The sequence below is a fragment of the Neoarius graeffei genome, chromosome 13, assembly GCF_027579695.1.
Source record: "Neoarius graeffei isolate fNeoGra1 chromosome 13, fNeoGra1.pri, whole genome shotgun sequence".
Classification (NCBI taxonomy): domain Eukaryota; kingdom Metazoa; phylum Chordata; class Actinopteri; order Siluriformes; family Ariidae; genus Neoarius; species Neoarius graeffei.
The window spans coordinates 30,090,961-30,105,426 of NC_083581.1; the positions used below are offsets into that span (position 1 = coordinate 30,090,961).

Below are 14,466 nucleotides of genomic sequence, written 5' to 3' on the forward strand. Positions count from 1 at the left end.
CACTTCGTGCAGTCAAGCAGACAGAGGAAGTCAGAATCGAATCATGAATTGGGCGAATCATTACATGCCTATTAAATCCTAAAAATGACCAAGTTACTGTGTAGAGCACTATGGAATGAGAAAAGTAGCACTACAACGTGAACTAAAAATGTGCAAAGTAGAAAGTCTCATCTCATTATCTCTAGCCGCTTTATCCTTCTACAGGGTCGCAGGCAAGCTGGAGCCTATCCCAGCTGACTACGGGCGAAAGGCGGGGTACACCCTGGACAAGTCGCCAGGTCATCACAGGGCTGACACATAGACACAGACAACCATTCACACTCACATTCACACCTACGGTCAATTTAGAGTCACCAGTTAACCTAACCTGCATGTCTTTGGACTGTGGGGGAAACCGGAGCACCCGGAGGAAACCCACGCGGACACGGGGAGAACATGCAAACTCCACACAGAAGGGCCCTCGCCGGCCCCGGGGCTCGAACCCAGGACCTTCTTGCTGTGAGGTGACAGCGCTAACCACTACACCACCGTGCCGCCCCAAAGTAGAAAGTTTATGTCTTTATTTGAATTTGCCATTGTTGTTGAATTCAATCAAACTGAAATTGCATTAAATGGCTTGAAAGTAGGTGCAAGGTTTCAAGTTCAGTTTTATAATAATCAGGTGTAGATTCAGAATAATTCAAATTCAGGCTTTCAAATTCTGATTCATATTTTTAAAACACAACTGAAACAAACAAACTGAAGAAAGTTGAGACGAATAGGCATATAAATCTTATTAAAGTTAAAATCTGGCATGTTTATCGTTCCATATAGCTCAGTCATAACTCAACAAAACAAAACTATGTTTTTTCTCGACTTTCCTATTATGCAGGAAATACTGTACTACTACAATATCTATCTCTAGATTTAAAAACACTAAATGAAAAAGAATATAACCCTGTTTGTGGAATCTTCCTAGTGACGTTTCGTGTATTTTCCACCAAATTAATGGATTGTTCTTACCATCAATGACTTTTCAGTACAAGTATGTGTCAAGTACTAAAGAACCCAGAGATAAGGCCTTTGGGATATGGTGAGAATGCTGTTGGGACACCCCAGGATTGGGTGGGGATGTGGTTAGGAATGTTAGGGACAGAATGGGACAGAATTTCAAGCTTGTAAAGAATACAGGCGCTTTTTTTTTTTTAGCCGTTACAATGAGAGGTTTCTAATCCACGACTGTGAAACCATAAACCACACAAAGCTGACAGGTAGCTCTGAAAGCAGATTTTAATGCATACGGTCTGGAAGAAATCCTAATCTCCCAGCCTCTACACCCCACTTAACATGAAAATAGGATTCAGAAAGCATGGCTAACCGAGGTATCCATGATGGTGGCTCTACATCCGGACCTTATGTAGGACTTTAAAAATGTACCACCGTAAAAGAAGTCAAGGTAATGTGAGGTAAAATAGAAAATGGTCCGTCATATCATCCTGCAATAAACTGTATATGGGTGAAGGAATGCAGGTCAAGCAGGCCACCTGAGCAGCATTCCACCAGTGAAGTCAGCAAGCGCTTGCAGCACTATATCCTGGGAGAGACTGTAATAAACCAAAATAGTCGCCAACAGTCATAATGCGGATTCTAGACACCAACAGACGTCAGAGAGTCGGCAAGGTGAACGTGGTTCTGCTGAAGCAACCCTCACCCTGTATGCTTCATTTAGTCTGTTTGAATCAAACCTGGCTGGGTTTTTCCCTCCTTGGTGTGGCTCTCTTACAACCATCTGAGTGAGAAAGTCTCAGTCTATTTCCAAGTCAACTCTTGCACTTCTTGACTGCAGTAAGGCATTGACTTGACCCAACTACAAGAAGTGAATCTAGAAGTACGTTTTCATCTGCAATTTATTTTCCGACACACAAGCTGCCACACTGTGCTCTAAGGTCCAACTAATGATGGGATCCGACAACCAGGGTTCTCCAGAAAATCTGAAGTAGTTGGCTTAAAAACAAAAAGTTATAGGTGGCTCTGGAATTTGTGGCAGCAAAGCCACCGCAGCATGCTAATGCTAGGGGGGTCTAGGGGCATGCCCCCCCCAGAAAATTTTCTGGTGGCTTCTGGTGCATTCTCAGCTAATAAGTTACTATTTCCCTGTAAAATACTTGCAAAATATGTATGAAATTTCCCTCTAGATGTGTGTGTGCTTGGCTTTCTCAGTTACCTTCTGCAATATGCTGCCTGGCTCTGTAACATAATTACATCTAAAGTCTTTCTCACACCATGCAAATCAAGCACATCGGGCGGCGTCAATCTCCGTTTCCATAGCCCTCGGCCTCTCACCTATACAGCTAGGGTTACAGTGGGGGACTAGTCCTCTAGTAACCACGAGAGTTTGACTCCCCACATGCATCTGTATTGCAGCATGCCCTACCAGATGGCAGCAAGTACCATTTTTATGATGATCTTTGGTATGACCCGACCGTGAGTAGAACTCGCGAACTCCTGATCGAGAGGCAGACACACTAACCACTAGGCCAACTTGCGGTTAACATAACTACATGGTGTAACATAACCACTTGTGCTATGGTGCGGTCACATGGTCCAGCTCAACCAACCAGAGTGTGAGAATCGATCAACAACTATGGCGTCACTTCCGGTCATGTTATATCCGGATCGAAGACAATTTCGTGGTGAAATAATTGGATTTGCAGCAAATTATGGGCAGTGGAGACGATACAAATTGCTTGAACACAAAGTTTTTGTTTTTTTTCTGGGATCGAGTAGCCGGCGCATACCATCTTTATAGGCGGGGAAAACTGCTGGTCGCCGGCGCTTGTGGACATCTCTGAACAATATTTTTGCCTTTCACAATGGTTACCATGTCAGATTAAGCAACCATAGAGCCATAACTTCTTGCCGTGTCTTAGTGAGAAGACTGGCAACACTACAAGTTTGACCCTGACCAACCATCATTCATGTCCGTGCATGTCATTGGAGAGGATGGTCAAGAAATCAAACATGGCTACCAAGGAACATGTTGGAGTTGCTGTCAAACTAGGTGAGAAAAGACATTGGCATGTGAGGTTTTTCATCAGGGGGTCGTGGGATATCCCAGACAAGACGTGCAGGGCATCCCACACCGCCGTCACACTAGAAGCCCCCTTTGTTGTTCCTGATGTTCATATTTGGACCAGACACTGGAAATTTGTCAACCATGACAAAATCATGTCGAATTTGTGCAGTCTGATCCTGACAGAAACCAAAAGCCCGAGCTGTAGAAAACGCTGAGCGCTTGGACCAAAAAACCACCACACACTATGAACGCAACACACCGATTGTTTTAAGCTACACAGTTATTTATATAATTACATAGCTAGTCAGTCATTCATTTAGTGTCACTTCTGTGATCAAACTTGGGTGATAGCCTATTTGAGGCTTGGTAAAGGTTTGTTACATTTTCTCAAGTCATCATCATACACTATACACCCAAAAGTTTGTGGACACCTGACCATACACAGCTCGAAATTTGCGGTGGTCCGGTCGCCCAAGGCGACTTAATTTGTCGTTTGGCGGGTAATTCCGGTCACTAGCCAGCCCGGCTGGCTAGTTGAAAATAAAAAACATATATGAAGCGAAGATTCAGACACACCGTCGACTAAAGCCGCCACATATTAAGTGTGTGCCGTGTCTGTGTTAATCGATGTGTTTATCGGCAGGACGGAAAATACCGAAGAATTCCAAATCATATTGTGTACGAGTCAGGCTGTCGTTTTTTTTCACTACTGCGCATGCATAACACGCATCTCGTTGAATATCGTGGTAATCACGTTATCAAATTCAATAGATGTGGCCACATTATCGCCCGTTTAAACACGTGTTTTTGTTGTTTACATCTACCAAAGCTACGTTGCGATGTGGAATTTTCTGAAAGGTGTACAGAAACCGCCAGAGACGGGGACAAAGCGACCTCGGTCTGAAGAGGAGAAAAAGGCCGCCGATAAAGCGTACGAGAAGGAGAAACGACAAAGGACTTATCAGCAAACGTGGGAGCAGGGTAGGCCTTGGCTGCGATACGATTTTTATGGAATAATTAATTTTTTTCAAGTTGATTCCTAGTCAATATGAAGCTCCTAATGCTTTCTCTCTCATAAATGGTTAAATACAGAAAGCATGTTGGACATATTTTGGGTGCTATAGTCATGATAGTAAGTATATTTGTTTTCAATACTCGTACACCAAGTTGCCAAATTTTCCAATATATTATTATTTGTTGAGATTATATTATGGTGCTCTGTATTGTTCTCATTTATGTATTTAACAACAGTATGAAAATACTCGGTTCTTGAAATAAATGCACATTAGTCATGAACAATGGTAACTACTCTCTTTTGCATTATTTTTGACAGAAGTAAAATTCATACATGAACAAATTTTGGCGAGTTGATTTTCTGTTTGGCTAGTTACTTTGGAAGGTAACTAGTCCGGCTGGCTGGTGAAAAAAATATATGAATTTCTAGGCCTGCCACACCTGTGCACTGTAACACCAAACCAAAGCGCAAATGTACAAGTTTAGCTCTGACTCAGACTCGGGAAACAGACTGATCTGTGCCAAATATGAAAGCGCCAAATTATTCCATGGGTAGGAAGGTCCTCCAGATCATTTGCCATACAAGATGCACCGCACCCAACAGTGCATTTTGGTTGGATGTTCTCTTCCGAGTTCACCCAATATGCATCAGTTATTCAGGCATTTTCATTTGCTTCTATAAGCACAAACGAGACCCCAAGGTTGTGTATTAAAAGCAGGGTTACCAAACATGAGTCCAGGACCAACTGCTCTATCAATCTCATGTAATTCTGAATTATTTTAATCAGTGGGAGAGATCATCACCACGCCCACTTTCGGGTTAAATCAGAATACAAACAGAGGGGGCGTCATGGCTCAGGTGGCTAAGGCGCCATACCATAAATCCGGGGACCCAGGTTCGATTCTGACCCGAGGTCATTTCCCGATCCCTCCCCGTCTCTCTCTCCCACTCATTTCCTGTCCTGTCTCTACACTGTCCTATCCAATAAAGGTGAAAAAAAGCCCAAAAAATATCTTAAAAAAAGAATACAAACAGAGTTTTGAATCTTCTTGGCACGAAAGAGAAACAGATTTGGAGAGACTGCAATGCACACCTAGCATGGATACACCATTTATTTAAGGGAGCTACTATACTTGACCAAACTAAAACAGTTACTAAGCTCCTTTGATATTTTGGGCACAAATGAAATGTGTCGTTAAATAGAGTACACACGTACACATTAGAACTGGTCAGTCAACAACCGGCTAATAAACTACAGATCTGAGGCCATGAAGGATTGGGATTGATCTCAGTGCTGGATTTAAATGAAGCATTTTCTTGAAATGAACCGTGCTTAGAGTCCACGGCCCATAAACAGGTTAAAGCAAAAACAAAGGTTAAACATTCAGTAGCTCAAGAGAATGCACTAAATCACAACATGCAACAGGAATCAAACTCAAGATTGTCCGACATAAAAGATACAGTTTATATTTGAGTGTTCAGAGTTATACGGCACCATTTTACTGCCGATATCTATACTACTCAAGGAAGGCTGTCTGTCTCTCGGTTTGTTCACCTATGCAAATCGACACGGCTGGACGCACATACTCCATACGTTGCACATGGATTGGTGACACCCTAGAAGGGCCAAAGACAACATTTTCAACTTTCCAAAACATGGGATTAGCGCTAATCCAACACACTATTCATTTCCCATAGGCTACATGCTCACGCTAACACACTGTGCGCAGGCTTGGCAGGGAATCCCCTCCACGACTCGCCTGAGAGTTTCGATTGTATGGGACCTCTCAATCAGCACTCCTCGCCAGAAACTTCCGCTAGGGCCGAGTCTACGTCACTGAGGAGACGCGGGGAGCGATTTAACCCCCGTGAAGAGCACCATTCAGAGGAAATCAGGTTCATGGGCAATAACTACTAGTATTAAAAATGATATTAAAAGAAATTAAGGAATGAAACCTGGTGCCAATCAGGAAAAAAAAAAAAGGAGCCTCAATCTAAATTTATCTGGCTAGTTATGCACAAGCATATTATATTATACAGAAACAATTAAATCACAAGTTCAGCTGAGTTGATAGATTTACATTCTTTGCTTATAACGGTCATCTCATTTTGACATCTTTCACCATCGGGATCTATTTACAGCTCCAGTGCTGAGAAATCCAGCGAAGAATCCAGTGGCAATTACCAACCAAATGATTGCTAACAGAGAGGAGAGGAGCACTCAGTTTTGCTAGTAAACTAAACAATAATAAAATGGATTTATTGCTGTTTCGTTGAGGCTGACTGATGCTTACAGCCCTGAAATTCCAATTGCACAACCGGGTTGCTTCAAGTAACTCAACTGAATCCAGTGAGCCATCTAATAAGTAGTAAAGTTGAGCTACAATGGGTATGTCATCACTAGTTTGGAAAACCACAATTATAGGGTCATTTTGTAAACAATAGCATTCTGCGGAAAAAGAAAACAGCAAAACTAAGGACGCAAACATTACCAATGCCCAAAAAAAAAAAAAAAAAAGAATCAAAATCAATGCTTTGTTCCCAGAAGAGAGCTATTTTCATATTCAATGATGTTTACATAAGGAAAAATAGAAAAGCCCAAGGGGGGTGGCAAGAAGGTTCTGGGTTCGAGCCCAGTAGCCGATGGGGGCCTTTCTGTGTGGAGTTTGCATATTCTCTCCAGGTGCTCTGGTTTCCCCCACAGTCCAAAGACATGCAGGTTAGGTTAACTAGTGGCTCTAAATTGACCGTAGGTGTGAATGTGAGTGTGAATGGTTGTCTGTGTCTCTCTCTGGAGGGGTTTACATTAGACCGTATCAGCGGATCATCAGATTAACATTTTTAAAACGATTTGCGTGCACACAGCAACACCAATACACGGATACGCTCGGCTCCGCAGGCATCCTGCGCTCCAAATCACTCCGCCCTGAACAGCGAGTGTCCTCTGGAGGGTGCGCACTCCGGCCCTGTGCAGCACACAGAGCGCGCGAGTGAAGTGCACAAGCAGTGATTCGGGACTGAGTCGCTGTGTGTGTGATCCCAGCGCATATCACTTACCACTTGCAAGTGGAAGGATGGCAAGCCTAAAGACAATCATAACTACACAATGGGCAGTATTTGCATCAGTATTTGCAGTATTTTCATACTTTTATACTCTTTAATGAAAGGTGATACAAGGCGGAAGTCCACGCCGTTTTTCAGCAGTCGCGTCACATGACCAACGCCAGCGAATCAGGAAGGTGGATGTCACAGTGACGTTGTCCAATGACGACGCCAGCTAGAGCTCAGCACAGCGTATCCGCGTATTCTCAATGTTTACACAGCACCGGACCAGACACGATCTAGATTGAATACGTGGACCCTGGCGGATTCCCGTTTCCCGGCGTTTCCAGGCGTTTTAATGTAAACGGGCAGTGCATCCGCAAAGAAAACGAGACAGATACAGTCTAATGTAAACTTGGCCTCTGTGTTCACATATATACCGGTACGATAGTGGTATAACTGTACCGATACAAATTATACCGGTACAGTTTAGTGCATCTGTCCACACTAGCAAGAAATGTTTGCAGTTTTCTTTCACGGTAGTTGAAATGCACGTGCGCGAAATGTTTCCGTGGTTACCGAGTAACTTCCTTCCGAGAATATGGCGGATGAAACAACGTGTGTGCTTTTTGTTGTCAATGTACAGTCTGTATTTCTGGTGGTCATTTATTCAGTCGAATCGTATAAAACGCACGAGGCAGTTGAGCATCGCTCGTCTCCCCAAAGCTCCAACAAACACATAACTTCGTCTTTGCTCCATGTAGCTCCACGGTCGTTTTGAGGCATTTTGACGGTTTATTTACAGCTGGAAAGCGCGTGCGTATTGTATTGTATGAATAACCCGGAAGAAGTAGGAATGGTTCATTGCGCATGCGCATTATATTTGTATCGATACAGAACTGCTTCATCTGTCCACACTACAGTACCGATACTGTACCAGTACGAAACCCATACATTTGTGGGTTTCGTACCGATACAGTTATACCGCTACAGTACCGGTATAGTTGCTAGTGTGGACAGGTGTTGCGGTACGAAAGTAGTATCGTATCGGTACAAAATCCCTAGTGTGGACAGGGTATATGTGTCAGCCCTGTGATGACCTGGCGACTTGTCCAGGGTGTACCCCGCCTTTCGCCCGTAGTCAGCTGGGATAGGCTCCAGCTTGCCTGCGACCCTGCACAGGATAAGTGGTTACAGATAATGGATGGATGGATGGATGGATGGATGGATGGATGGATGGATGGATGGATGGATGAAAGCCCGATACACGAGATCACTTGAATCAATTATATGAGATGGACTGAACTACCAAGACTTTCCATTACCCAAAACTGCCAAGATATCTAGTGGTCAAGAGACATAACTCATCTGACTTACAGTTATTTCATTTCATACTGACTTTCATTCAATGATGATCCAATGTCTGTCCTATTCATCTTCACTGAGCTCCACAATCAAAAGGCAATTTCTTTTTTCACCCGAACTTCCAAAACCAATCCACTTTTGTGCAGTTACACATTCATGTCTCAAATCGCTCATTTGTCTACAATAAACAGAAGGACAGCAGTATACGAATGCTGATAAAAATAACCTACAAGTTAGAGACTGACATTTTTTTCAGGAGTCCTATGAGTCACAGAATTCCTGTGGGATTCCTGCGGGTATTCGTCGCATGACTGGGACAAGATAACGAGATAGGAAAAACATCAACGGGAGAGGGTAGGACGGGAAACATAACAATAGGTCAGTTTTTAAATATGAACAAACACTATTTTGAATATACAAGCTGGGCTGGGAGTCGCTCTTCTGAGATTGGGATGGGACAAGGATTTTTTATTTATTTATTTATTTTTATTCGGGTCAGGTGACCGAGACTGGACAGGAGTGAAAATCCGCTCCCGTGTTGCCCTCGACCACGAATTAGTTGTATGTAAACGTGTTTGTTAGACCGCCAACAAATTAAAGCACCAGAGTGCCATCCAGACCCCAAGTTTTAGTTGTCTATAATCCAAACTGACTAGGCTCAAAAGTGGCAGCTAAGATAATGTAATAAAATGGTGAGCTAGTTCAGACTTAAGGAAATGAAAGCTACATTTGCATCAGTGACGACGACAAAAAAAAAAAAAATTTTAAAATTAAAAATAAATAAATAAATAAATAAAGCACTGGCCAACATTCAGCGGCAAGCAGTAGGGCTTGGTCCTAGGACCGCACGTAAAAGTTATTAACTCAGCCTGGCAGGAGAGTTATGTTATAGTTTTAGACTGGACTTTATTTCGCTCTAATGAAACAGACAAACTGAATATTGGTCAATGTGTATAGTGCAGCAGGTGGTTGGATATGAAACAAGTAGCTCATGCTGTAGTTCACCTACAGCATCACCACCCTATGTTTAAATGCAATAAATAATCATTTTTGTTTTGCTAAAATTAATTATTTTTAACCCATTTGTCAGGCAACTATGAATTAATCTCATCTCATTATCTCATCTCATTATCTGTAGCCGCTTTATCCTGTTCTACAAGGTCGCAGGCAAGCTGGAGCCTATCCCAGCTGACTACGGGCGAAAGGCGGGGTACACCCTGGACAAGTCGCCAGGTCATCACAGGGCTGACACATAGACATAGACAACCATTCACACTCACACCTACGGTCAATTTAGAGTCACCAGTTAACCTAACCTGCATGTCTTTGGACTGTGGGGGAAACCGGAGCACCCGGAGGAAACCCACGGGGAGAACATGCAAACTCCGCACAGAAAGGCCCTCGCCGGCCCCGGGGCTCGAACCCGGACCTTCTTGCTGTGAGGCGACAGCGCTAACCACTACACCACCGTGCCACCCACTATGAATTAATTTCAAACAAAATAGCTTGGACATGTAATCGGAGAGCTTGTCAATCTTAGACCAACGACTGAGTAATTCAAGTTTTATTACACCACAGAATAACCTGCGTAATCGTGTCAAAAAATATTACACAGCAAGATCAGCGTTATCAGCATCATCTTAACACCTTCATTTCATCCGATGAGATCAACAGCTACCATAACATTGAAACCTAAATATGGAGCACGTCACCACAAAATGAGTCAGTTGGTCAAAAAAAAAAAAAAAAAGTTGTTTTATTGGATATTCTAATTCTACAGTTCTAAATCTAAATCTTTAAAATTTAACAAAAAATAATATTAACTTTGGTGCAGCCAATCCAGTCAAATCAAGTTTGAAGAAAATCAGCTGTAAATTTTGCGATGTGTAAATTGAGCTTAATGCATAACAACAGGATAGTAGTCATATTTATAGGTTGTTTTACAGCAGGGGTGGGCAATTATTTTTTCCGTGGGGCCACATGAGAAACAGAAAATTTTGTGGAGGGCCGGACCAAAAGGCTGAACTAAATTCCGCATAATATTAATTGTATTTCTTTATATAAAAGCAGTAAATAACAGTTTTTACAAGCTGCTAAGACTAGTAAGAGTATGGAAAAAAACGAGCTTGCCTTTCAAAAAAAATGTCATTTATTCAATCAAATTTCCCAAAACGATGGTTAACAAAATGTGAACATTTGTACCATTTTTTTCAGTCACGTTCACCCCAAAACACAATAAAGACATCACAATATTGTCTTTCTACTCCACATATCAAGCAAGATACATCATATTATAATAATGATGCCCACATTTGTAGTCTAATCACCTCATTTGGTGTTTTTCAGTTTTTCGGATCTGCTCTCCGCAAACTAAACACACGGCTTCATCTCTGACTTCAGTACATAAATACTTAGCAGTCCACGTTTTGTTGAAAGCCCTGCATTCGGCATCTACCTTTCTTCTTTTTGCGGACATTTTGGGGGCTAAAGTCTTCTTGTGACCTGCTCGCAACAACGTCGATTCGGTGTAGGTATCAGATCTACAGATCGGCTCGGGCTCCGGCGCCTGCTGGTGACGTCACACTATGTGATCGGCTGGACCGTTTGAAGGATGACGTACAAGTTTGTGGTTGGTCTGGGCAAATTACGGAAGTAGTTATCGCGGGATTAGGTTTCGTGGGATTTCATGTCGCGCGCATTGTGTTTTTGTTGTACACAACTTCAAAATAAAAGCAATGCACATTCAGTCCGTGCATGAGGTAAAATTAGAAAATACGTTTATTTTGTAATTTCTAATTAACCTTACGCGGGCCGGTCAGAATGAACCAAAGGGCCGGATGCGGCCCGCGGGCCGTAAAATGCCCAGGTCTGTTTTACAGGATAATATTTTGGTGACCGATACATTATAGATTAAGAATCTATATTTTGGGAAAAGTTCCAAGAACCATATGCAGATCATTTTTTGAAGGACGCTCGTTTCAAATCACTAGAATCTCAGCGTGAACTTTTGCTACACTGGACTCATTTTGTGGTGTCGTGGCACGCCCCAGTCTAGATCATAGACTGTAAAAATAATGGACAAAGCATCTGTGACGTCACTCATAGGATTTCCGAAGAGTGGGTTTGATGCTCAAATACGGAGGCTATGGACTATGTTTTCACTGTAAAATTAGACATTTTAAAGTGCATATCCTGGACCAATTTTGTTTTGTTTTTTTATATGAAAGTATGTCTCTTTACACACTCATCCAGAAGGGTAATTTTGCACAAGGCCATCTGTCTACAGCAGAAAAAAATAAAATAAAACGCGTCTGGAAAAATCCCAAGGGAGTCTGGAGCCAGATTCATGACATCACCTGCGGAAGCGCCAGCAGGCTGCAAGAGCTTTGCGCGGTTTCAGTGCACAGCCTGTGTAGACCAAGCGCTCCCATTTCTCCCTCATTGTCCGGTCTTTTGGGAAACGATGAGTACTAATCCCATCATGATTGGTGTTGCTACACCCTCCTACGATACATCTGTTAACCATTTTAATAATTACGCGATAACGTTGAAGAATTTGCAGAAAACCACCAAGTTGCTTTCTCATAAACAAACCAGCGCTGACATAGGATTCAATTGTGCAATTGTGTTTCTATAAATTCTAAAGCGACAGTGCTGGCTAAGGGTAGTCTCTCACTGGGCTGCGACAGCTTGTGACAAATTGCGAAAGTCATTCATGAGCGAGTTTCAAAAGTGTCTTGAAACATTCGCAGGGCTTCTCAATTTCCTCGCATGAGTCGCAAAGTGTCGCTCCTTTGTCACTAAAATTTTGAACATGTTCAGAAAATTAGCGCGACAAAATTTCTCTTAAAATAGCCGCAAACGCATCGCTCGCTGTCGCAAAGCCGTCACGAACCCTTCTCAAGTCAGTTTCCATGAGGCTTCGTCTACTTCCCTGCCTGCCGAGGGAAAGCCGGGCTGTGACAGCCTGCGACGAGTTGAAGACACAATTGCGGTAAAATATGCGAATATCAATTCAGTGTGATTCCAAGTGAAAATTATTGCTAATTTGCATATTTTATTGCAATTGTTGTGTCTCCAATTAAGAAGAAAGAAGAAGAAACCTTTATTCGTTACATACACACTTCAAGCACAGTGAAATTCATCCTCTGCATTTAACCCATCTGAAGCAGTGAACACAGCCACACCAGAGCGCCCGGGGAGCAATCAGGGGTCAGGTACGTTGCTCAAGGGCACCTCAGCCCAAGGCCGCCCCACGTCAACCTAACTGCATGTCTTTGGATTGTGGGGGAAACCAGAGCACCCGGAGGAAACCCACGCAGACACGGGGAGAACATGCAAACTCCACACAGAAAGGCCCTCGCCGGCCGCTGGGTTCGAACCCAGAACCTTCTTGCTGTGAGGCGACCGTGCCGCCCCAAAAATCAGCGGAGAGCGCGAACGCAGTCCCCCACTACCACAAATTATACAGTCGAGATTCCCACATTTGGGGAATTCGCAGGGGTCAGACAGTCGGAGTGCAATGGCCAAGCCTTGCCCTGTGTGAACCACCTTTTTGATCATGGTATCTAGTCGCAGCCCAGTGAAATACTGGTTTAGGGTTCAGTCAGCCATCACTGGTAAAGTAAAACAGCATACGACAAAGCAGAGTGCCTCAAGGGCATACATCAAGTCCCCTTTCCTTTCTGTTAAAGCGTGTAGAGTGAAAAGGAAAGATTTACGGCCGGCGCTCAGGATTCAAGGTGTTCACACTCATGGAAATAAAGCTGAGAAAGTTTACAGGCATGCACGGTGTCTATGAATAGCTGGTTCCTGTGGACAAGATTAGATCAGGAGAAGAAGTACATGCGCACTAATCAGCGCGTAAAAACAAAACAAACATCAGTCTTTATCATGATCAGGGCGAAACAGGAGCTCTTCTAGTCACCTGGGTGGCATCTTCATCATAAAGGGTGCAGTTTAGCTGGATAATAAAGTGCACTGAGTGTTATTCCAAGTATGCATTCAGCTTTATTCCCATGCATTCGGCTTTATTCCCATGCATTCGGCTTTATTCCCATGCATTCGGGATATAAAAGTAACAAGAAATGCAACAATTTATTAGTACTGTGCATGCACTTTTTCAAGAACATAATAAACTGTTATTGAGATCACCGACTGAAAAGAGTGCTCATGTTTGCAGCCCAGAGAATTTCACTTACATTCATGAGATGCGACCCGAAGACCATGAGGAGAAACACAGAAAGCTTTCGCACTCCTCCGGTTTTGCGCGTGCCCATGTTTCCAGGCGGCCCAGGGTCCGAGAAAGGGCGAAACAAGCCGCCTGAGCCACAGAGCGCCGGGGTCACTGCAGGGGGAGCGGGACTGACTCTCCGAGCCTCACTCATTCACTATAAACCCAACTCTGTGCGCATGCGCGCGTCCGTCCGTCCGTGCGCGCCTGCGACTAGTGTTTCTCCTCCAACCGCTCTGGATCGCGATATCCGGTTCAGCTTTTCCGTTTCCTGTTTTATTCTGCGGACCCGAAAAGTTGTCCGAACCCGGAGTGCGACCGGATCTAATGACTAATCATCTAAAAAGTGCAGCAAGAAGCACGCGGCCGATCAGGCGCCACCTCCAGCTGCAAAAAAAAAAAAAAGTGATTCACATCTGGGTTGCCAGATCTGCATATGTTTCAACCATCTGAATTATACTACCGTTCAAAAGTTTGGGGTCACTTAGTCCTTATTTTTGAAAGAAAAGCACTGTTCTTTTCAACGAAGCTCACTTTAAACTAATCAGAAATGCACTCTATACATTGCTAATGTGGTAAATGACTATTCTAGCTGCAAATGTCTGGTTTTTGGTGCAATATCTCCATAGGTGTATAGAGGCCCATTTCCAGCAACTCTCACTCCAGTGTTCTAATGGTACAATGTGTTTGCTCATTGCCTCAGAAGGCTAATGGATGATTAGAAAACCCTTGTACAATCATGTTAGCACAGCTGAA

At 43.3% G+C, this 14,466-nt stretch overlaps 1 protein-coding gene and 1 non-coding gene across 10 annotated transcripts in view; both read right to left on the reverse strand.

Moving 5' to 3' along the window:
• hspg2 (heparan sulfate proteoglycan 2) overlaps positions 1 to 14,086 on the reverse strand; it is a 272,884-nt gene extending 258,798 nt beyond the window's left edge. For all 9 annotated transcript variants that reach the window (XM_060937478.1, XM_060937484.1, XM_060937483.1 and 6 more), the window contains exon 1: positions 13,679 to 14,086. In XM_060937478.1, coding sequence (XP_060793461.1) covers positions 13,679 to 13,864 — 186 coding nt within the window. In that variant the 5' untranslated portion in view covers positions 13,865 to 14,086. The remainder of the gene's footprint in view (positions 1 to 13,678) is intronic.
• LOC132897227 (U1 spliceosomal RNA) lies at positions 12,903 to 13,068 on the reverse strand. The gene has a single exon (XR_009656282.1). It is a non-coding gene; the product is annotated as a U1 spliceosomal RNA (small nuclear RNA).
• Positions 14,087 to 14,466: the final 380 nt, after the last annotated feature.